The sequence below is a fragment of the Dreissena polymorpha genome, chromosome 1 (genome assembly GCF_020536995.1).
Source record: "Dreissena polymorpha isolate Duluth1 chromosome 1, UMN_Dpol_1.0, whole genome shotgun sequence".
Taxonomy (NCBI): Eukaryota; Metazoa; Mollusca; class Bivalvia; order Myida; family Dreissenidae; genus Dreissena; species Dreissena polymorpha.
Genome location: NC_068355.1, coordinates 159,382,054 through 159,408,480, shown reverse-complemented (window position 1 = coordinate 159,408,480; position 26,427 = coordinate 159,382,054). Strand labels below are relative to the sequence as shown.

Below are 26,427 nucleotides of genomic sequence, written 5' to 3'. Positions count from 1 at the left end.
CCTTCTGCGTATAAATTATTCGCTTAAGTACTGCACTCAGCCATCTGAAAAATGATCCAGCTATCAAAAAAATGTCCCATACAATATCAAACATTCAGGTTTGTATTTAAAATGAAGTGTGCTCGTTCTTGATCGATTATATATTACGTCTCTTTTTGTGTTTTTGATGTATTTTTTCTTGAAAGTAGCCATAAAAAATCTCATGCAATTGCATTATTATCAGTTTAAAATAGAACCATATTGTTTTCGAGTATTTATTAACTCTATTTATATGTGAAAAATGGAACTTAAATTCAACCATGTTGATTTGTGATTAACTTATTAAATGAATTAAGATCTTGCGTTATATTTAAAGGAGTTTTATTATACCCCCTATAGACGTTTTTGGTGCGCTAAAGACTCACTAGCATTCGGATACAAATTCAAGGTCAGGTTATTAAAAAAAAAATATTATGCCATATTATAGTCCTTATAACATATTTTTCCACGTGGTAATTTCAACATTAGTTCTATAATATGTTTTTACACTTTTTCAAAATGTTTGTATTGTTAATTGCACGTTCTAAATGTTTAGTAGCCGAAAATGTAAGAACACATATCAAAACGGAACACCGAGGGTAAAATCAAATATGAAAGTAACCGTAACAATTCCTGTAAGTACACACTTGTCGAGATTTTAATAGAAGTTTCGTACCTTAATGTGTCGAGGTTACAATACACTAAATGATCGCTTCATGTAGGGCTGTACTCTCTAAAAAAATATCATAGTTGACAGGAAGGCATGTTTTACACTTTTTACCATTATTCGGGTGTTATCTTGCGGAGATAATGGTAGGGCATGAATAGATGTTCACAACTGAATCCCTGAAATATGATACACTTGAAGACTAAAGTAAACCATTGCAGTAGAAAAGGTTACATTTCACTAAGAAACGGCCGAAAAAAAAAGTTGCAAAAACAGTCGATTTTGATTTGTGTCAAGTTCTTTCTTGCTTTGTACATGACATATCTTTTTTATTGCATATATCGATTCCGCTTAGAATGGCCTTTAAGAAAAGGTATGGTTATGGGGGTCTCTATGTGCAAAATGTTGCATTTATTTTCGCTCAAAGTTGTCGCTTTTACATTGAATTATATAGGGAAACTATTTGGTGTATTATGACCTCGAAGCCACGAAAAGCGTTTGCTAAATTCCTCGCAGTGGGTTATCTCCCCTATGGACCGACCGTACACGCTATGCTCGGAACAAGTCAGATATATGTTAATTACGTTCGTGTGTGTAGTTCGAAGTTTATGAGGTCATTCCGTGCCTGAGGTTGCATTATGTGAGGAACTAGGGTGTGTCCATCCCTCATACCTAATTAACTTTACTAGACTCACTAAAATTTGGACGAATTTAAATCATAGCTCCTTTTTACGTTATTTAATTGTTTCTGGAAGAAATTCAATATTGTGCTGTGGGCCAACCCGGAGTGAACAGTTAAATTGAATTATAATTAAATTGAATTATATTTAAATATATACATTATGTTACTTTTTAAAATTTCCAAAAATTAAGTCGTGTCTTGTTTACTTCGATAAAGTAAATGAACAAAAACAAAAAGGAATAAAAAGAGGAAATCAACACTGCGTTTGCAAATAAGCAAAAGAACGTTCAGCGGAGCAAATCTTTCACATATTTCGCAATTGACCTACCCTGCCTTGCTGAACGCCTCCCGCGTTTGCGCTGTTGACCACGTAAATGAACCCGTAGGACTTGCTAAGGTAACGTTCAATATGCTTGCCGACCTTGGCCCCGCCCCAATGCCCGGTGTGTCCACGATCACTATACTCTCTTGGTGAGTAGAAAGGGACGTATATGAATAATGACGCGGAAAATGTGTGCTCAATGCAAGTGCGTAAAGTGTCGTCCCGGTTAATCTACACAGTCCGCACTGGCGAATTCTGGACTGAACAGGCATTTCTTGAGGGTTTGAAGATACTAACTTGAAAAAGAGATAAAATAAAAGCGAGAGGTGTTCTCTCGGAAAAGTATTTGCCTAATCGGACTTCACATGACGATTTATGACAAAACTTCACGTACGTACGCTACAGCCAATTTCCCCACGACACTACTCCTTACTAGCAGAAAACGCGAACATCGATTGGGTCACCAATCGTCCATGGACTCATTTATTATATTTGCTGTTTGACAAGCATTGCATAATTTATTGATGACAGTATTTTATTGTCGGTTACACTACGTATCACGCATATTTTGAGCTTGATTCAAGACGGAAATTTTGAATTTGTATTGATTACATCTCGTACTAATATAACATGCTAATTGGATGACAATGCGTTAGGTGTTTTAACTGTCACCGAACATGCTATACTTACTGACGGAGAATGGTATTTGTATGTGATTAAATTACACAACAACTCCATACCATTACGACTTTTGCGACCTATAGCAAGTTATGTCTTGGTAAACTTCCATCCAGCCGATCGGAGCCTATTTTTCATGTATTAATAAAGCATAACATCAGTTGCATCATTACGAATATTAATATACATGTAGTCGTTCATTACAAAACGAGATGACGCACTGCTTCACAAAAGAACAATCCTTATGGGTTAAGGCAACACAAACAGGTTTTTGTTGACCCAAGGTATGGCGCAATTAAAGATCGTCATCACCTTGTTCAGTATACGACCTTTGAAACGATGAAAATTTTACATTAATTATTCATTGTTAAATCGGTATACATAAAATCATATAAACTTACTGGGAATGGGTCAAAAGCTGATTCGTATTACTCAATTGTTGGTAAACGAAAGCAAGTGAAAAAGAAGTCACATTAACAGATTTGATAAATGAAAAACAAAAGAAGGGAATAGATTGGTGTCTAAAAATAACAAGGATTGGACCATCTGCGATCAATTGATCAAGATTTGCTGGGGGTCCAGGGCAAACCCTGCTAGGGGGTCCAGCTCCACGATTTTAGTGATTTTGAAGGCTTTGACAACCACTTCTCGAGGTTGTCACGCCTTATATACTTTCATCAAAGTACCTTCTTATAATGCCAAAAAAGTGCATAGTATATAGTTTTGGTGGTCCGGCTCCACGATTTTAGTGATTTTGAAGGCTTTGACAAGTTTAAATAGGTGATTTAGATCTAGTTAAGTGTGAAACATCAAATGAATTGACTTTACGTTGGCGATTGTAGGGGGGGGGGGGGCGTACGCCGCGTCCGCCCCCTCCCTCCCTGGGTCCGCATAAGGGATCTTTTCACGGTTTGGTAAATTGACAAAATTGAAAAAAGTAGTTTCAGATTCGCAAATTTTCGGTTTAGTTATGATATTTGTGAGGAAACAGTATTACTGAACATTTGCCATGGTCTAATATAGCCATTATATGCATCTTTTGACGATTTAAAAACATAAAAATTATAAAGCGTTGCAACGCGAAACGATTGAATAATTTGGAGAGTTCTGTTGTTGTCGTTTAAATTAGGAAACTACGAAGATTGCTTATATAACGTATAAAATACACATCTGATGTATGCTTGGCAGGATAGCTCAGTTGACCAATGCGTTTTTACTTCAGGATTCCGGGGGTCACTGGTTCGAGCCCTGCTGCGGGTTACTTTTTGTTTCCTTTTTTAAATTATGTTTTTGATTTTTTACTGGAGCTTTAAAAATTTAATGTTTACATTTATCAATATAAAGCATTTAATGACAAACTTCAAAACATGCCAAAATCTGTGAAAAGGCCCCTTTAAATGCGGTATGTTCTATATATAAAGTACTTTAGGCGAAACGTTTCGTCCGTGTTGCCTGCAACAGGACGACACGTCATCTACGTGCATAAAGGCTGTTTTTTCCTAAACACTCATCATTTAAACATGCTTCTTCATAAACAACTCAAAACTATGATACCGGAAGATGCCAGTCGCTGTTCGCCGGGTTGGTTCCCTGGAGGAGCGAATCTCGACAATGGTGAATGTGCACCCGAGTTTGCTGGTGGGCATCAATGGTTCCCCAAGCAGCAGGTTGATCAGGGAGCTCTTTCCGGCCGCTGTTTCTCCTGAACCGCGCGAACGGTTTAATATAGTTATAATATTTATATTAACTTTAAACTGACCCTCATCATATTGCAGCAAAGAGCTAATGGTTACACTCTGAAGTTGTTCAATAGCTGGGCTATTGGAAAACGAGGCGTAATGCTTATTCGAAAAGTGTCGTCCCAGATTAGCCTGTGTAATCCGCAAGAGAAAGTAAGGGACGTTACTTTCAGTTGTGGTTAAGAAGATACTTGCTTTCAACGAAAAATAACATAAAGCGAAAATTTTCGTCCCATACTTATCTGGGACGTCAATTAACGCACATGGTTTAAGCCCCGTTTTCCGAGAGAGCGGCTATTATTACTTTAATTATTATAGTAACGTTGGTACTAAATCATTTAATGTTTTCAAACACTACATCTCATTTTTATTATTTAGAATGTTTCTTTATAAAAATACTTCTACAGTTTTGTCCTTTGTTATCATGGAGATGAAGAAAACAATTCTTCAACCTTATAACATTTATAGATTGTAGACTGATAATTTAGTGGTCGTGAACGGAAGAATGTGGTGCTGGAGAATTTGGTCTGAGAACATATAGAACATGAACATTTTATATTACTTGCAACAGTAGTCTTTTTTAACTGTGAAAGCATGAATAATGTAACGGTGGCTGAATGAGTTATGTATATTTCGACACGTTTCAATGGTTTATGCTGTATTTCCTGTATTACTTCGTGTATTGAGTAAATAATGAAGTAGGGTGTTGTTTTAGGTCCTAAATCAAAGTGAATAGTCTGGTAGTATAATGCCAGACACACCAACATTTCCTACGTTCAAAAAGTAATACAAGGTAAGAGTTTGTTAAATAACGAAATTACGCAATTTTTAAGCGTGCACAATAACAGACAAGCGGGTGATAATAAGAATACTAATGTATTTTTAAGGATAATGTTTCCGGGGTGCCATTATCCATATAAATCATTTATACGTACCTACGATGAGAATAGTGCACTCGCTCTTTTTGATTTAAGCTTTTCTGGTTTCGAACGCCTTTTATATGCCTGCAAAATTTCATCGCAATTTAGTTCATAGTTGTAGTAATATGGTTTGTGAACTAATATATGTATCTAGGTTTGCATGCATTTCTTTTATTATACGTTTCACTTTAAGTACACTGACATCCGTCGGGCTTTAAATATGGTTTACACATTTTAAGATTTACTGATGTAACATTTGAATAAAAGTCAAACCAGTACAAGGTGGTTCCACACGCATGAATGTGTTTACATTGCTAATATATTTTCTGTATCTTATACATGTATATTCACGTTTCGCTACACCCATATTTCCATGTAAGTTAATACATGACATCAATACTTTAGTACTTCCTGGATTGAATTGCTACAATAAACGACCGCACAATGTCAAACGAACGAACCTATGAATGACGCATGACTTCACACAGGCGGTAAAATCCTAAACGAAACATAACGCTTCGGCATTTGGGAATTGTATGGGCCTCTTGTGAAATGGAAACTTTATAGATGACGAAGCATGCTTAAATTACACGGACATTCAGTCCAATACTTTAGTTCGTTGACACGTGCACTAACATTAAGTTGTATCATGTAAAATAAAACACTGTTTCATAATTTCGACAAGGTTGTGTACACTGATTAAACACATACGTACCATTTGGATATAGACACGTATCATAGGATGATGAAACACGGGTATTTTTTCTTGGGCATTGTAATATGTATGTCATCCTATGACATTACTCAAATGTTTCACGAACACCAATGGTAAAATTGAGCTCTGGTTTTAAATATTTGTTTGAGAATTCGGCAAGAAAAGTATCTAACTTGATTAGTTGGTACATTCATATTTGAATTAAAAAAATAATTGGACACAACTTTAGTTTTCTTGAAATTTGAAGTGTTCGTATTTTTAATAATGGCAGTTATTTTGGGATAACGTAAAAAAAGTATGACTACTATTTAATTCATGAATTCGAATCCGCGAGATCTCATGCGCGAACCATTAGGCAACACAAAGTTATTCCCTGCCACCTACTCACCCCGAACAAATCCTTTGCGATTCATGAATGTACATATACAAAACACTTTTTTAAGCGAGCAGGGCCCTCAATCCATTTTAGGGGAAGCGGGTCGCTACCCATAGCAGGGGGAATTTTCGCGGCGTTTCCCTTTTTGGGGGATTTTTAACTTACTCTCTAATTATTACATTTGTACATGTTTGCACTATATTATTTGCTTATTTCATAATTTAGTATGTTTGACCAGATTGAATTCAAATAGAATTGAGATATAATAATCATGAGACATCTATCTATAAATTATTTTTTTCTTTAATGGGGATTTTTTTCCCCCAATACGGGGAAAACGTATACTTTTCAGGGGGGGGGGACGCGGCCGAATTTCGGCCGTGGATTTGACAGATTGAAGGCCCTGGCGAGTAATATGTTTGTTTGTAAGGGACCTATATAATGTATATTCGTTATTGGAATCAATGAATATGTTTAAATTGCTAATATCACAACATGTCCTTTGCAATAGTTTACTTAAATCGTTTTGAGTATACCAAGTAAGCATTTCTATTCTTCGTATGAGATTTATTAATACAAGCATTTCTGTGCTTTGTCTTATAACGCATACACATTCTCAAGATGATTCAATTGTACTGGCGCTTAACTTAACCGACAAGTATCAATGACATATGTTATGACACATCAGCTGTTTTTTGTTGCGGAATTTTGGCAAGCATATAATTACGTATCAGTAAATTGACCAGATAAAGGATGGCCAACATTAAACAACACGAGAGGTGCAATTTTAAGGAAGGTGGGACAGAAATTTAACAAGAGAATCACATTTATAAACAAATGTCGGCCCCTGTCGCCAAATTGCCAAGACCCTTGAATATGTTAGTAAAATAATAACATGATGCAGAGTAATACCAATAAATATAATTGTGTTCCTGTAGTTGAACCAGAACCGTTCGTCTAACAGCCGATATGCTTCTTCTTAAACAAAAATCGACCCCGTTAACGGACGAATTGTGTATATGTTTTTTAAAAATTATAAAATTGCTAATAAATACCCGTCATCGAGGGGGGGGGGGGAATATTTCAATGTGATAATTACACAGAACACATGCAACCACCTTGCAATTATGGAAACGTTGAAGTTGATATGGTCTGGTCCTACACTTCTAACCCATATTCAATTCTTAACGAAATAGTAAACATTGAAAGACGAATTGCGGTTAACACTGAAATGGAATTATGAGTGTATTAATTAATTAAAATATTTCTCTCATTAATGTTCTGCTGTGATCCTTAAACAAGTCATAACGCCGGTACGTTAGACTTGAATTGGCAAGTCTTAAAACTGGAACAAGCGTGATAAAATATCAAGGCTGTCGCTAGTAGTAAATAATCAAACTATCCGATGGCAACTTAAACCTCGGGGGAAACCCGCATACGTGACTCTGCACCATTCTACCTCCTCAGACTTCCGCCTTCTTATAATTGAAAACCATACCCTTTGTTGTATGGTGAATGCCCATTGAAATTGGACACCGCAAAAACACGCGATTGAATAATGCTTTTAATACGCAATCAACAATCAATTGTGCACGTATTTCGAATTTTTCATTTTTGCTACTACTACTACTGCTACTACTACTACATCTACTACTACTACTACTACTACGACGACGACGTCGAGGACGACGACGACGACGACTACTACTACTACTACTACTACTACTACTACTACTACTACTACTACTACTACTACTACTACTACTACTACTGCTACTACTACTACTACTACTTCTACTACTACTACTACTAATAATAATAATAATAATAATGCTACTGCCGCTGCCACTGCCCAGAGGCGTATTTAGGTGGGGGGCTAGGGGGCTAAAGCCCCCCCTGCTGGCTGGCTAGACACGATTTTTAATAAAAATGAGCCCCTTACAGATTCAATCCACTTGTGTATTTCCTGTCATATGTCCCTAATTAAGCCATAAACAGCTGTCGATTTGTGTGATTAGCCCCCAGGCATGTGAACAGACGATCTAACCTTCGTCAGCTAAAGTGTACGCTTCATTGACTGTAAGTAATAAACTGCGCTATTTGATTGGCTGAACAAGATACATTCCACTGATGAAATTCATCCATACATTTAGCTATAGATAAATGTTTACCAATGGCTACCGCATGAGACTTGTGAAAAACAATATTTGTAGCAATTAAAGAGTTTAGACGAACGCAATGGACAATCATAATTATTTGTTTCGGTAATTTCTTTGATGAATTTAATTGGTATTAGCTCTTTAGAGTGATAATCCTTTTGAGTAACAAGTTTTTGCCAGTGAAATTCAACTGCACACTTAATGAATGGCAATTATTTTTTTGTTTGTTTTGGGTTTTTTTACATATCGGGCTAACTGCTTTGATGTTCGTCCATAGTTTTTAAAATAAAAAAGACTCAAAAATGAAGAATTACTTTGCTATATGAAACTTAATCATTTTCTTAAAGCGGGTATATACGATTTTGTCAAATATTTATGAATTTATATAAAATGTGTAAAAAACTTATTATATAGATATTTCAATATAAGTTAAAATAAAAGTTAAGAAGAACATGTGTCGAAAAATGCGAAATAAGCCAGATATTTAATTCTGAAATTGAAAACGGCTGTACAGCCGAATTCGCCAGCATGAATACCGTACATGTACGATGTGAATCTATTCATACGACACACGAACACTAACTCCGATCCTAATACAAAGACGAATGCTTCGGTTATTGTAGGAAAATATGTACGTCACAATCGGCTCGGGGCGCTAATTTGTCTTTGCTGCATTTTATGAAATTCGGCTTTAACGTATAATTTGTCTTGCCTATTTTGTGTTATTGTAACATATTTTATCAATATATTACAATTAATCACATATAACAAATCGTATATACCCGCTTTAAAGCGTGACAACATCGAGGCAGCAACACCCGAATTAAACTACACAAGAAACCTAACGACTCCCTTTGTTGACACTTTTGTGAACGAAATGAACACCCAATTCAGTAATTTGCAGACTAAGGCAGCCATGGGATTGAAGTTTATACCTGAACAAATGTGCTCCTCTCCTGTCAGTGCTTGTGACCTTGAATGGATCAATGATGATCTCCCTTCCCCTCAGTCCCTCCCTGCCGAGTTGCACTTTATATGGCAGGCTAGGTGGAAAGGTGTACCCAACCCACCTACTACCCTTCAGGGCTCTGTTGCACATTGTGATTCCCAGCTGTACCCCATCATTTACACTGTTTTGTCCATATCATGTGTGTTCCCTGTCACATCATGCGAGTGTGAAAGGAGTTTCAGTGCCCAAGGACTTGTTAAGACAAAACTAAGATCATCAATGGGTCAGGACAGGTTGTCCGCTGTGTGCCTGCTTTCCATTCATAGGGACATGGACATAAACATTTTAATGTTGTACCTAAGTTGACCTAGTAGGATATCCAACAAGGTTAAATAGGAGGTCCACCCATTGCTACTGCTTCTACTGCCATTACTGCAACTACTTCCACCGCAACCAGCACTTACGTTTCCGCCGCCACCAGTTCCACCGCCAACGCCACCACCACCTACACCAAAATAAAATAATAATAATAATCATCACCATAATACTACTTCTTCTACTCCTAGTATTATAACTAAATGATTATGATGATGATGATGATAATGATGTTGTTGTTGTTGATGATGATGATGATGATGATGATGATGATGATGATGACTATGATGATTATGACTATGATTATAATGATGATGTTGTTGTTATTGATGATGAAGATGAAGAAGAAGATAAGATGGTGATAATAATGATCATGTTGTTGTTGATTATGATGATGTTGATGATGATTATGACTATGATGATTATGACTATGATTATGATGATGATGCTGTTGTTATTGATGAAGAAAAAGAAGAAGAAGAAGAAGAAGAAGAAGAACAAGAAGAAGAAGTAGAAGACGAAAAAGAAGGTGAAGAAGAAGAAGATGATGATTAATATTATTATTATTATTAATTTTATTATTTTAATTAGTAGTAGCATTAGTATATCATTATGATTTAAACGTATTCAAAACTAAAATTACATTTTATTTAGCGATAATTAAACAGTTAATTCAACATAAGTATAAATATACGTTGTTCAATGGTTATATGCACAGAATAAGCCGACGGTAAAAGAGAACGCTGTTATTTTCAAAACAAGGACAGCTGGACTTAAAATTGTTTACCTCTTCCTTGTCAATAGATCAATATATTTTCAGTGCAAACATGTTATTTGAAACGGAAAAAAAGTCCCCAGACAGATCTCAAATAATAGTGGTTCCATTCTGCGGCGGAGACAATGGAACAAAAGACTTGCTTGCACGGTAGAATCAATTTTCTATTGAAATCGACATTTAAAACTTTGAAGTCTTTGAACAAAAATAACTCGTTTTAATCATTGCATTAAAAAAATGATGATATCTGTGAATCTTAGAGAAGAAAGGACATTGTAATAACCATTTTTAACATCGTTGTAAAAGACATGATAAATCAGATCGCACCTTTTATACCAGAAGCGTACATGTATATTGATGCGGATTGCTTCACATATTAACGCTTGCTTTCACTGTGCTATGTCATTAAAGCCCCCCCCCCCCCTTTTAATTCTTGATGACGGCTTTAATTGTTTGATCATCATAAAATAAAATCACGATAAAAGCATCATTTTTTAAATTAAGGGTGACCAAGCAAGTGGTTAATGGGGGGAGATTTGCCATGATATAACGCACCCCCATCCCTGAAAGAGGCGGCACGATGAAATTTTGTTAAGTCATAGCACCAATTAAAATGTAAATTAATGCCAAGTGCAACTAAAATATAGCACGTATAATAACACAGCAGAATGATATAAACGTGCTGGAAACTAGAGAGATCAAAGAGAGAATACATATCCAGTCTGAATTTTATTTTACTTGCAACAAAAAACTATGACATTTGTAGAGGACTAAATCAGAACCGCTATGACAAAACATCAAATTTAAGAAGAACGAAATTCCAGGAGCAACTAAAGGTTAAGTTTGAATAAATTCCGACTGATTAATGCAATTGACATATATATAAGAAGGCTGAATTACAAATGCACAAACTAATTGTTTGAATTACTCCTATGTTTAAATCTTTGCGTTCGCAGTCCGATATTATTTACAGCATACACGATGTTCTGAATTTTACTAGGTGTTTAACAAATTATACTTTAACCACACTAACCATGTTATATGTTAACTTGAAATATAATAAACTGATTTCGTATGCAATCATTAATGGATCTCACTGTGGAACGAATCGGGTCGATACATTTAGAGATTACAAGCTTTGAGAATGCTTCAACCGTGATTTTTTTAAAGACCGCAAACCACTGAGTGAAATTGAAGCAATTTCTACTTTTAACCTATGTGTAAAGACTAGGAGTATAGAATGTTCTGAATAACTAAGTTAAACATTGAAGACTAGCTTTTGATATAATTGGTTTTAAAAATAGGAATTAATAGAACACTGTACCCGGAAGTTTTCAAATCAACCAATCGCCATAGAGCCTTTAAATACTAAGGCTCGACATGAAGTAATTAAATAGCTATATACACATCTCGCAGTGCCACAATTAATGTAACTTGTGCCAAACAAGCATCGTAAATGACATGTCGCTCATACGAATGCGTGATATACTTACACATTAAGCTATTATGGTGTTGCTATTAAAAAATAAAAATGCTTCTTACGTAGAAAAGTGTTTGGTATATCCAGTTACGTTTACGGTACTACAATGCGACGTGTTTAGGCTTAATACCTTTGAAATGCGGAAAAGTATGTTTGTATTTACTTTACCAAATTCAGGAATAAAAACAGAACGAAATCAGACCAGTGGAATACATCTGAATAGAAGTGATCTCTGCGAAGATTAAAGAGTTCTAAATATATAAACAATATCGGAAATCTAAAAAAAAGACAATGGAACATATGTTGACAGTAGAAGATATAGATGCGCTTGATGATATAGGGACGGCGTTTGAGATATGTGAGACGTATGATATCCCCACAGTGGGACTTGAAACATTAGAAGACATTGTTAAACGTCTCAAAATGCATTACCTTGCCAGAAAACATGGCAGTTACAGGAAAATGGTATGTAGCTGTACTATGGCTAATCACCTTTTTTATAATATACTTAAACTCGATATTATGTAAATGTTCATAAAATTGAAGTGATTTTGTTAAACATGTTTCTAGTTTATCACAATCTTTCTTACAAAAAGGTACTAAGTTGGACTTGGAAATAATGTTTCTAAACACGTACTAGAATTTAATGAAAATAATGCACATATATGTCTAGTATAAGATTATGTCATATATATTTTGTGTTCATCTTGAAACTTGTTTGGTATACACAAACATTTTGACTTATTTAATAGAAAATCCCAAGAAAAAAATCATTTGATAAAAAAAGACTGTAAATGAACGCCACTTGATCGATCGGTTCAAATAAAAAGTTGGTTATACATGTATTCGGATGACATGCTAACAGAAAAGTACGTATCGGTAATTTGACTCGAAACGCGAAAACGGCATGATACTTGTATACAAATGAATTGACGGATTATCGACTATGTGAGTTTAAGCAATAATTTAGAGTTCTTATACGTTGAAAACGAGCTTCATCGAATAGACAAAACTTTGGTTGCCAGAGCCATACTTCAGAGATTTTGTAAAAAAATAATCCTTTATTTCGAGAGCTATTAATGAAGATTACACTGAAAATCCAAATGTGTTACTCAATAACCCGATTTCCGTCGAAATCCACAGAGGACCGATTTTAAACTACCAACTTGTCTGTTAGAACGCATTCTTATGTGGCTAATATTGCAATTTACAACATGAGTACGTGCAAATGAGTTGTCTTCAGCATACATGGACATGCGTTCACGTTTATTTTACTGCATTATTTGTATTTATATATGTTTAAATCTCAGACAGTGACGAAATTGAATTTAGTTGTTATTTTGTGTTCTTTTAATAGAAATGCAATTTAATCGTTCACACAAATGATTTATTATATTTTTGAAGAAGTTGCAGTTTTGCGTATTGTGTAAATGTGTATACAAAACACGCAAGTTAAAGTCTATTTGTTTAAATAATTTAGTCAATATACCTGTTTCACCTTTCAATAATAAACTTTGTCTCCTTTAAGAAACGAAGCTGGCGATGTCATGTGTTTGTCCATATGTGATGATACATGAAACCATGTTAAATAAATGCTTGCAAAGCTTTTATTTTTTCATGAAATTCGATTACGTTAAGAGAAATATGTAGTATGGACAGGATTCAAATTAAAAATGCACTCCTGAAATTTATAAACGCTCACAATATGTCTAAATATGCGAAGTAAACTATATCTAACTTTATCATTAGGCGATTTTGTGGTATCATTTAAAATGGCAATGTGAAACCATTAATTACACTGACAGCTGCATGTGGTTACAGTACACATTTTAACGTTAGTTAATAATGCTGACTAAGAACCTATCTCAAATTATTATTTAAAAAAATGTTTCTACCAAAATTCAAAATAATACCGATTCAATTAACTTTTGATAGATTAGCGATTCCGTGGCTCGTGATGGCAAAGAAGACAAAGCTAAGCGACAACAATTGATCGAGATGTTCCAGAAACTGCTGAGGATAGTTCAGCCCTCCGATGAGTCCGAACGACAGAAGTTCGTGCCCGACTTTCTCTCCAGCGAAGGAACAACGGATAACATTGTGGAAGACTGCAACAAGCGCATTCGCGAGCTGGGGAAAGACGAGGTGGTTCTGCTCGTATCAGGTATCAAATATTATAATGATTAAACCATACCCGTTATCACCGGGGGATATTGTAAATAAATATAAATGATTAATATTGTGATCTTTTCTTACCAACAGTATTGAATATTGGTGTTTGATGTAACGGTGGCGTGCTATTCTACACCTTTGTAAAAGCATTGTTCAGATGATGAAGAGATTTTTCTTCGACTAAAGTATCGATGTCTATCAATATATTTGAAAATTATATTACATATCAGTAAATGTACTCTTAAGATAAAACAATATAGTATAATATTATAACTATATAATAAATCATTAAATGTTTTCTTAAGGCGAAACAAATGCCGGCAAATCAAGTTTCTTGAACGTGTTGTTCGGGATGGACATTCTCCCAGCAAGCGCCATATGTTGTACCTCTCTCATCACCTCTGTACGATACGGCCTACGGCGACAGTTCGAAGTTATCTACAAGGACCAAAGCAGGCCCATTTTTGAGACGGAAAGCCTTGATGAGTTTCACAAGATCGCATTTCCTCGTGGGAAAGAGAGGGAGGTTGACCACGGGGTGAAGGAAGCACGAGCCTATTTGCCATTAGATATCCTTAAGGTAATACGCATATCATTTATGTTCAAGCATAATGAACCTTACTAGTTGTATACATAATTAAGACGTTTTTTTATTTTTGAGCTGGCTGTGTAAAATGGTGTTCCCACAGCTTTTAATGTTTTTCAGATGTTTATGTGTTAGCGAATAAATTATGTGTTGTATAATAAAAATGCAACTAAACAACTTTTACAGGGTGGCCTTGTTCTAACGGATTCACCGGGTATTGGTGAGAACGACTTTTTGGAAAACTATTTAATGGAGTACATAGCCGAGAATGACATACTCGGCTTCATCTACGTAATATTCTCCGACAATGCCGGTGGTGTTCAGGAAGACAGGGTATGCATCCGTTTATTAAATTTGAAATTTTAAAATACAGTTATAAAATACAACGGAAATTCATTAGGACAAACATTTATATATATAGGTCAACCTTAGTTTTACTGTTGTTGTGAATAGGATGTTCGCGGTCTGTAAAACTTGTATGAAATCTATAACATTTAAAAAAATATTTCATGAAAATTCCGATAAAAAATATTAAGCAATTTGACAGTTTCGTGTTATGGGTTGTAATGGATAACACCTGCTGAACACAAACATGTAACCATCTATGGACAATCAAAATTCAATAAGGGGGAATATCATTTCAGCTCCTTCAATTACTAAAACTCGTTATGCAACAACAAAAGAAGAACGACAAAGCTCTTCCGTTTGATCCCAAAGCCGCCCTGTTTGTAGCCAACAGATTCGACGTCGTTGAGGAATCGGCAAAAGAAACGGTCAAGTACCATATACAATCTAAACTGAAGAGCTGTTACCCGCAGTTCGATGACTCGAAAATAGTATTTTTTTCCGCGCAGAATGCCAAACGCGATATAACAGCTCACCCTGATTACATCAGTGATAACTTCCGGACTCTCCTCGACTCTCTAAGCAGGCTGTATTCGTATGTCACAGAACGCCGTCTCCGGGTTTATTACAAGTAAGTTTCATTGTGTATGTACTTATTGCTTCTTGAAACTCATTCATACATTACATGAACATCTATAAATGAAATGTGTTAATTATTTTAGTGCTTTTAGTATGCAATAAACTTGTTCAAAACTTGTTTCGAAATTATCACTCTTCAGGCGTATACAATATTTGCTAACACCTGAGATGAAAATTATGTTCTATAATGCGTATGTAACACCAATTATTGATTATGGATGTGTCACATGGCAAAATGCAAATACTAGAGGCATAAACAGAATATCAAAACTGCAAAGAAGGTTTTTAAGAGTAATATTACGTAATGACTAAAATATAAATGATTATGATTCATCACAAAAGATACAATGGCTTTCTTTTGAAAACAGATGTAAATATTTCACAGGTATAATTATTTACAAATCTCTTCATAATTTAACGCCCACATATATTGACGACTTGATAAAACTGGTGAAAAACAATAATTACAATTTAAGATCGATATCAAACAATGATTTGACGCATAAAACACCTCACTCAAACCTTTTAAAAAAGTCGTTTAGTTACTCTGGTATGGAAATATGGAACCACATACCGGTTAGTATTCGCCAATCTCTCACTCTCACCACTTTCAAACATAGGCTTAAGAAATATTTCCTCTTTGAGGCGCAAAATGAATCTCACGCGTAGTAACATTTTTCTGTTTTCCTCTTTTTCAAAAGTCAAATACTCCTCCATAAGTGTCGTAATGATTACTGTAGATTTAATTCCTGCAAACAAATATACATATTGCTTTTTCAAACTATTTATATAGCAAGGAGGTGCAGGCTATTCTTCATAACAGTTGTGTAATTTCATATCCTATTGTGAACAACACTGGTCATGAATATTGTTTTCTGTAATTATAATATTTGTGTATATCAGCCACTTCTATCAATCGTAAACTATTTCAAGAATTATGTATTCCACGTTTTTAAACTCTGACTTTGTACAATAATGTACGCGGCTGTTTTTGTTAACTTTTTGTTATTGGTCGTGTTAATTAAGAATATGGTAATTGTATAAGTGTGTGTGTGTGTGTGTGTGTGTGTATAGGTGTGTGCGTTCGCGCGTGTGTGTGTGCGTGCGTGCGTTAGAGTGTGTGCATATGGGAAAATGTAATCAACAATACATTTATATTCTTAAATACTTTCTGTTAATAAATATTTGTTCCTTGAGACCATTTCAATATTGGAAGATAAATTAATAATATAAGAGAAGTCATATAATAGAATTGCTTTTTATAACACTTCTATTACACTGGTACAGTACTCTTATGTCCGTCAAAGTCTACATGTTTGCATTATAATGTAGAAATGCATTATACATACCATAGTTGTTTGAAGGCCTCATTGAAAATAAGATTGCCATTGTTAAACTGTTTGCATGACTTTGTATCAATGTGTTGTTTAAATGAGTTACCTTCGGAAAATAAAGAGATTATTATTATTATTATTATTATTATTATTATTATTATTATTATTATTATTATACTATGTTATTTCAGCAGAATCGTCTGAATAAGGATGAAAGTTGCTAATCTTTGTATCTTATACAGATGGATTGAGCATGTTCTTCAACGAGTTAGTCATGTAATGAAATCTGCGACAACACGACTGGCGCTGTCACAACGAGAAAACACTGAACGATCGCGTAGGCACAGAAATAGATTGAAGAAATTAGAGACTGATACTGATGACGTCATTAAGGAACTCCGGGCGGAAGTTGTGGATCAAACTAACAAGATATCGCACGAGCTTCAAAGGCACCTGCTACAACCTATGACAAAAATGCGCCTTACTTCGTCGTGGAAAAACGGCGAAATACCGCAGGTGACGTCCGAAATTCGTCATGCAAGTCACTGGTTATGGATCAAACAACGCGTTGACACAGCCTTTTACGATAGAGTATATACAGAACTGGAAGACTGGAGTTTTGAAAACAACAACATTGATAAGATTGAAGCGGAAATAGTAGAATGCATCGAGACAAAACTTGGCGTTTTGCAAGCTGAAATTACGTCATCGGAGAATGCAATCGATGCTACCAAACAGTCAACCGGTTCCTCGGATAGCGAAACCCGGCGAACGTCATTTAAACGTGTCAGTTTGAAACCAAGTCTGATTGAAGTACCTGACAAACTGCCTGTGAAATTATCTCATAGAATTAAACCATTCTTTGCGTTTGGGAGGAAGAAGGAGGCATTTAAATTCGAAAAAGATCCGGTGCAATGGGCTGGGAGGCGATCAGAAAAGTTGCTGTCAAAGTTATTGAAAAATAAGAAACACAACGGAAAGGGCCCATTAGACATTTTGCTGGAAGTTCTAATGCAAAGGCCTTCCGACATGATTGATCTTCTGGAAAAAAAGATACCTACACTCATTAATGCGAACGTAGGGCTTTTGGATAAACTCGAAGAACTCGCCGTGGATCACAAGCGAGATGCGTATATGTATGAAAAAATGCTAGAAGAAATTGAAGGGCTGAAAACTATACTCAAACATTACGGGGAAGGTTATGTTTTTGTTAATGATTTCAAACTTAGTGAAATCCGCATCATAACTGGCCACCTTGGTGACGGTCAGAGCCTCCATAAAACTTTCCGTGTAAGCTGCATCATTAAGCAAGATGAGCCAAGTATCGAATGGCCTATCGCAAGAGATGCTCCCCACGGTCTGTGGACCTATTTGCATGCTGGGGTTTTTCAGAGAGATGGGGCGGAGAGGCCAATAACGATAAAATTGTACACGACAGCGTCCGGCATGAGATGCAACCAACGCGAGGTCGCAAAACTGAGGTACATATAATATATGTGTTTTAATGCAGAGATCGAGTATAAGATCATTGGCTCGATGGACGTGATAAATTAGATAAATCTCATAATGATAAACATCGAAATGAAAACACAAAATTTTAAAGGACTAATTTGAATCCTCATATGTAACATAGTGTTTTTATACATATAATTTGAGTACATTTCGACTTCATAATAAACATGCCAAATGTTGTGTCTAATTACAGATCACTCTTGAGTACAGACTCCCATCTGGCCGAGTTCTTGGGAATACATCACACCGATGCAATAATTCCTGCGTATATATTTGATCAAAGACTGGTGTCACTGTCGAAGTTTCTGAACAATTACGACAAACCGGACAATTATTTTCACAAGGTTTTGCTCGAAACAGCCAACGGACTGTTAAACCTCCATTCAATGGGGCTTGTACACATGGAGATTTCACAACATACCATAACAGTAATGTAGAATTTACATCATATATTCAGTTATTATAGGCCACATTTGTTTTTTTACACCCTTTAACCCAATAATGGTTGTGAAAAAATCTAAAGGATGATAGCGAGCTATTCTTGATAACACTTTTCGAGTTTCATTATTCCTATATTTCATAATGATACGATCTTTCTCATTGCTTAATAAACACATTCGTTTTATTTTTATTAAAATGTGTTGCCAATAGTTCTTTTTATGAACAAGTTGATTTTGTTCAATAGGTCACAGAGAAAGGAGACGTAAAGCTTACAGGGGCGTGTGTACCACGAAAGGCGTCGTTCCCCATTGACGGTGAAGCAAAGGTGGGCAACTTCGTATACCTGCCTCATGAGGTCTTGAACGATGAATTGTACATCACATCTGGAGACGTGTATGGGTTCGGACTGTTGATGTATGAACTGATGTACGATCGACTGGCGTTCGATGCTCAAAGGTCTTACAGAATTCGTGATTTTGTTCAAGACCTTAACCCTGAGGCCATGTTGCGTTTAGACCAGGATAGCGGGGGACTCCCCAGTACAGTTGTTCGCCTCGTCCAGATTTGCGTGAAGAAGTTGAATAGCGAAAGGTCAACGATCAGCACTATACTCAACCAACTTCAGCTATTCGGTGACGATCTGTCGAAAGCTTCCAGACGGTCAGTCAGAGAAGCTAGCTGGCGCCCACCGAGAGGAGTATTCTGCAGAAATATGCATTGACGAGTTCAGCCAAAATAAATAAAATCGATTTATAACTGAAGGTGCCAGAATATATCTTACTAATCATATACGCAAAGAAATAATTAACAAAGGGTTGTAATCTAGATACCTACATGATGTTGGTTTGTTTATGAAAAAAATGTCTGTTTTATGTCTACAACATGAGGGGCTTAATGACAAAATTTGAGCAACTTGGAGTATTCCGTGATTGTTTACTGAACTGTTGTTTTGCAATAACTATTTTGTTAGGAATTTTGTAAATTTACTCCGCAATGATATGAACAACAAGAGCCACGCAAATGTATTAAGTCCGGTTTTCCAAAAGCGAGGCGCAAATTTAATCTATTATAGATGCATAAACAAGGGTGTGCATAACGTCCTATGTCAAACTTAAACGCTTACTGCAATCATATGTAATTCGCAATTTGTTTGATTTATGATGCGATAAATCAGCTGTTTGTATTTCTTTAATGACCAAATGTCGTTTGTTAATGCCAGTCCACGCAGATTAATCTCCATTGTAGTTACTATAAGTAGCTATTCAATGTTGTTTTTGTATTATGTTTGTTTAAATTTAGTTTTAATTATGTTGGCAATTGTTTGACTTTAAACATATTAATATATGTAAACTATAGAACTAAATAGTATTAAAACATATTATACATAGTTTTCGATTTTACTTAAAGGTATTTAGTATGTTGATATGTTGAAAATGAACTTTGTTTGCAAGTATTTATTTCTATCAAATGTTTATATTTGCTTGAAATAGTTCTTTTCTTTTTTTTTAAACCTAAATCCCGCTATTATGCTGTAAAATATTCAAATATGTGTGTCAAAAATCAACGATAAAAATAAGCGAATTGTTTATTTTACCTATCTGATTGTGTCTGTGTCTGTGTAATTCGACTCAAACCGCAACATAACTTAAAGAGACATCCGCGGACCGCGCAATCAAATATACCAAAATTTCAGTATTATGCAAGATAACTTTTTATTGGTTTACCTACAAAGTCAGAGGGAGTTATCAAGTAATAGTCAAAATGGCCTTTTTCTGATATGGCTGGGAGGTGAGCGTCATTTAAAAATAAAACGAAAGTAATTAAGGGTATAAAATGGCGAAAAATACCTGTCTCGGCATTGACGTCGCCAAATCGACTATCACGTGATTATCCCCTCTGAAAGTATTAATAATTAAATTAGTTGTGTTTTTAAGTTTTGCGATCATAACGCGTATGCTTTCTTTGAACTCCTTAAAGCAAACCATAAACAATTTAATTGGTCGATAATTTATTGTCTTAAACTTAAACCAACACACGAATATGAACGAGGCATGAAAAGTGTAAATAATATTATTTACTTAAATGAAGTTCAAAACAACAAATTTAAATGTCGATAATAGTGTACATGTCTATGTGAATGCATGAGATTTCTACTTGAGAAAATAGAAACATTCGCATTTGTATTAAAATCTCATCGCGTAGATTGTCTATGGCCATTTCTATGAAATTGTGATATGTTTCATTCATTAACGTTTTATTTGATCTTAAAATATCCTTAAGCTCGCATTAGTACTCGTTCTAAGTGTTACATCACACCCTAATGAGTTATTTAAAGGGACCTTTTCACGTTTTAGTAAATTGTCGTTGTAGTTATGATATTTGTGAGGAAACAGTAATACTAAACATCCACCATGCTCTAAAATATCAATTATATGCATCTGTTGACGATTTAAAAACCTGAACATTATAAAGCGTTGCAACGCGAAACGATTGAATAAATTGGAGAGTTTTGTTGCTTTTGTTGTGTTTTGTGACATTACGAGGATTGCTTATGTGAAGTATAAAATACATCATTCATTGTATGAGCGCAGATGGCCGAGTGGTCTAGGCGATATACTATTACTCCAGGGGTCAGTGGTGCTCGATTGGTCATTGTCGACTCGGGTACTACTTACATGTACCCCGGGTACACTAAAGCATACTTACATGTCCCCCGGGCACGGTATATATACTAAAACGTAATTGGGAATTTTTACGCTAAATCGGTTTTTGTCGGCTATTTTTTTTAAATCAATTATGTTCATTTTTATGTCAAATTTCTGTTAAATGGCTTCTATATTATCGAAACTCATACTCAAAAAGCAGTTTTAAAAAAAAGTTTGTTTCGTAATGACGGTAATCGGTAGCGCGTTTTACGACATCTGATTTTTGGCGGGAATAAAAACTCGGGTACAGTCTAATATCGGCCGGGTACGTTTGAGTATATTTACTGTACCCGAGGTACATGTAAGTATACTTACATGTACCCGGGGTACGTGTACGTAGCACCCGAGCCGACAATGACCAATCGAGCGTCAGTGGTTCGAGCCCAGTTTAGGGTTACTTTTTTCTTTCTTTAATTTCATTCTTGTTTTTTTTTTACTGGAGCTTTTTATATCCAAAGTTAACATTTATTAATATAAAGCATTTAATCACAAACTTCAATATCTGTAAAAATCTGTGAAAAGGCCCCTTTAACACAGACACTGTGACACAGAGCTTGAGTAGCTTTTTGCTGTGACAGTATCCATGTAATATACTTTAAGCCGTGACCTTTAAGACAGTGTGCGTGAAACTTAATACATGTGGTATTACGGGATTTAACTCTCGAAAAATAGCATGTTTCTGTCGGCTATTTCAAAATATTAAGAGGAATTATTTGTCTGGTATACTTTAAAAGTCCTGTTCGCTGTGGAAGTGTTGACTCTTTCCAACAATTTATGTCGAACATTTTCCCCTTTTCCGAAAATCAAGGATTATTATATCGGATCTTTTTTATCAATGAGAAAGTGTCAGTTGAAAATGACATGTCTAAAATTCGATATGTTCGAAGTAAATTAGACCCTTGTACCACACTGTGAACAACTTTTATTGTTTTATTATCATTTTTTTCTAATTATAATTCTCGAGGTATTGAGTTCTAGTGAAAACTTTCAATTACATTTTCTTCATAGGCATGTCTAACGCTTAATCTAGAATAAATCAAAATACATAGACATAGAAAGTAACTAACTTGAATGTAACTTCATCAGAAAGTCTCTACATAAGAAAGTCCCGGCAACAGAAATTCACTTCAATCTAAATTAACTACAACATAAATTTCACACGACATAACGTCGCTACAAAATTCGCCACAATAAAAAGTTATTAAAGCATAACATAATACATAATACATAATAATAACAAGCAAATTTGTTGAATTGATATTCCCCGCCGAATATTTTTATTGATGGATGCAAATACCTTGATGTACGACATAATAAAACAAAATAAAGGTAAGGACAATCGTTTTTATGCAATGCAATACCTTATTGATATCTTTACATCCATGAAGTTTCATGTCGTTATCTTGTATCATATGTGAGATATAGCCTTAAAATGTTATTTCATACAAAATCAACAAAGGGCAATAACTTATTAAAGAAAGTGTAGGGATATGGTTCTTGCGCATGGCACTTATTTTCATTGATCTCTACACACACAAGAAGTTTCACGTTGACATTTTGTATCGTATCTGAGATATCGCCTAGTTAAGTTACATTATACAAAAACAATTAAGGGCTATAACTTTTATTAAAGAAAGTGTAGGATTATGGTTCTTAATCATGATCATTCTCATCGTTGATATCAAAACACCCATGAAGTTACGTGTTTAAATTAATATTGTGTGGTATCTGAGATACAGCCCTGAAAGTTACATCATACAAAAAAAACCATTGGGAAATGACTCTTTGTTTAAGAAAGTGTATGGTTATTTTTCTTATGCATAGCATTTCTCCACATTGATATATAAGCACCCATCAAGTTTCATGTTGGTAACTTGCATAGTTTCTGATATATAGCAAATACAAGTTTATGACAGACGGACGATCCGCCAAACAGACGGACAACGTCAGTTCTATATCCCACCGCCTTTGCCGGGGGGGGGGGAGGGGTAATTAAAATCACATATGTTGATAAAATGGACTTAGAACATTCCTTTTAATATACAACCAAGGACCTTTGATGCGTCTCATTCCACTGCAGATCTTACAGTTATTGCGTCGATTCATGACATTCGACTTTGCGGTGCATGACCGTATAATCTTTTTTTACCATTATTACTATTACTATTGTAAGTCCCCTGTTTTGCAGCCGATTGTACGCACGTGCGTTCGTGAATTACTTATGCTGAAGCGGCGGACCTTACTGCTTTAACAGTAAACTCGTTGGGGTATTCCCTTCCTTGAGTACATCATTTGGAATGTCATACAATCAACAGCACTCATCATTTGGGAAACCAAACATTCTATAAATACATATTACACCATATCGAATTACTAGCTCAAATAATTAGACGTAATCTACCTATGGATATCAACGTCATGTATAGGAGTTATCGAATGACATGTCACAGTTTAAAGTACTACTTTTCTTTAAAGGGAGGTAAATACAAATACCAAGCAATTTGCATAGTTATAATTGTTCTGCTTGCTTTACTCTACATTGTTAGTTGTTGTACCAGGTACCAGCTTTTAATTCAACACAATCTATGTTCCGATAGAATTGCGTAATGCAAACAGCATTCCATGAAATATATATATATGCTCTGATTGATTTTTATCCATAAACCAAACATGCAATTTATGAGTGCGCGGTTTAATTAAATCACAGAACTACATTTACATTGTGTTGAAACGTGGAAAGCATCTGAAAACGATCACGCAAATGTTTGTACACTCTTTTAATGTTTGGTGTAGTTTGCAATCATTGTCTTTTCGCATTGGTTATATGTCTAATTTTTACGAAAACCAAGGTTAATAACTTTGACGTTTTAGAAGTATTGTCAGTATGACCCGGTGCGAAAAACGGTAGATACATGTGTAGTGAAAATAGTTCGCCGTAAATTTGTTGATTTTTTCAAATTAAAAGCTTTAGAAACATATTTTTTTCATGCATTGATGATGCCTTCCATATTTTTCGAATTGTAGTGAAATAGTAAAAACGTTAAACTCATACCGGTAATCGGATATGCTGTTATTAACCTACATCTAGTATCCTCCAAATTCATTTAGCCCCTCCCATCCCAACGTTCACCAATGTGCTTAAGTGCTTTGAATGATGGCTTCAATCAATATATTTCTTTAATATGTACTGGCAATTTTATAGATTTTTACTCTGAAACATTACACATTGTACTAATATGTGCTAAGACTAAGACATTCCTTAAATCTATTTAATTATTACAAAATGTCGCTGGAGTCGTTCAACTTTTCACATTGCCCCTTTTCAGCATCATCTTGTGTCGCATCTTGCAAAAATTAATGTGATTCGTGATATTCGATGAAAAGAAACCCAGGTTTTAAAAACGATAATATTCTGCTTTTCATACAAAATTCAAGCCACTATGTGCATAGGAAAATCGTATCAAATTGATTTAAATAGTAAAATTATTTATTTGTCGATGACGTTATTTTGTTTTATGAATCAATGTCCCGATGATTTAGAAAGTACAAGTTCTTCCTCTTCGTAAGTAACGAATACAGGAACGATACTAAATAATCATTTGTTCGTTTTGATTTATTGATTACTAACGGCATTATAATGAATATATGAGACTGGGTAAAGATATGTATCTTACTGCGCATTCGCAATTCGCCCCGAAGTATCTCCATGGTTTATCCAGCCATTGAGCTATGAGCATACACCTTTTTATTATACATTTTTATGTTTAAATATCAATACGAATAAAGCAAAATAACACATATGCCAGAGCTCTACAAATGAGAAATGCGTATTAGAAATACTAAGGAATAAATAAAAAAATTGCAAACTATATTGACGACAAACTACTGCCTGTTATTGAGTTGGAATAAACGATAGCATTGAGTAGTATAAGCTTAGAATATACACGTAGTTTTCTATCAAAGATTTACCCAAAAATATTAAAATGAACTCCATACAAAGAAATTTCGTTTTTGTTTTGAACTAAACTGGAGTTGCTTTGGAAAATATATAACATGAAGTAAACATTTCAAGAAATTTGAGCTTTTCCAAAAGGGATGGCGCATTAAGGTACTTTTACAAAGTTTTTACAATGCCAATTAATTAAATGAACCCAAACATGCCAGCAAATGCATATGGAACTTACCTTGTGTACGTAATTGGGCCGATCCGTTCACTACGTTTAAAGATATCGTTTGACTTCCAAATTTGTCGGATTTAGGCACCGCACCAGTATATGTCTTAAAAAGGCTTTCATTTTATCGTGCTCACCCTTAGTCTCTTGGAATTTAAGATAATGCAATTTCGACTGCTCAGTTTTGATGAAAAAGAAACCAATTAATCTGACCGCCGCCCAGATATGTTAGCATATAAGACATTTTAAATTAAAATCTAACATGATTTAATATTATAAGCACTGTTTCATACTGAGCAATATGCTTTATTACAGCTAACACATGGTCATTTGTATAAAAAAGAGAAGCAATTAATTTTTAATTGTATGTTTTTGAAAGGCAAGAAGGAACTTTAACATGCCCATGGCTCGATTTGCGAATCTTTGACTGATGCAGTAGTCTTCTTACGAGGGATACCAAGTGTTTCACATCTGGACTCAGATGCCAACGATCTTGTTTAAAATGAGTTGAACGAGAAGCGTCAATTAAAACTTTTACCTGACGCAAAAGGTGTTTTACCACAGAATATATGATTGACTATCTATAGATCAAGAAGTCATTAAATAATATATTGTCCTTATAACGCCGGACAACACAGTTATCAGAGGGATATACTTGATCCCCTT

At 35.0% G+C, this 26,427-nt stretch overlaps 1 protein-coding gene across 1 annotated transcript; it reads left to right on the top strand.

Annotated features, from left to right (window-relative positions):
* Positions 1-11,803: 11,803 nt before the first annotated feature.
* Positions 11,804-21,395, top strand: LOC127858135 (uncharacterized). Its single transcript, XM_052395064.1, has 8 exons — positions 11,804-12,320; positions 13,791-14,019; positions 14,333-14,607; positions 14,800-14,946; positions 15,258-15,589; positions 17,174-18,412; positions 18,637-18,871; positions 19,129-21,395. The coding sequence occupies exons 1-8, from the start codon at positions 12,147-12,149 to the stop codon at positions 19,603-19,605; spliced, it is 3,108 nt and encodes a 1,035-aa protein (XP_052251024.1). The 5' UTR covers positions 11,804-12,146; the 3' UTR covers positions 19,606-21,395.
* The last annotated feature ends 5,032 nt before the right edge of the window (positions 21,396-26,427 follow it).

Bases quoted from the DNA above. Each gene is read 5' to 3' on its own strand.
- LOC127858135 (XM_052395064.1), top strand. From the start codon at position 12,147: ATGGAACATATGTTGACAGTAGAAGATATAGATGCGCTTGATGATATA. The intron at 12,321-13,790 runs GTATGTAGCTGT...AACTTTTGATAG, and splicing joins ATGGCAGTTACAGGAAAATG to ATTAGCGATTCCGTGGCTCG. The intron at 18,413-18,636 runs GTACATATAATA...GTCTAATTACAG, and splicing joins CGCGAGGTCGCAAAACTGAG to ATCACTCTTGAGTACAGACT.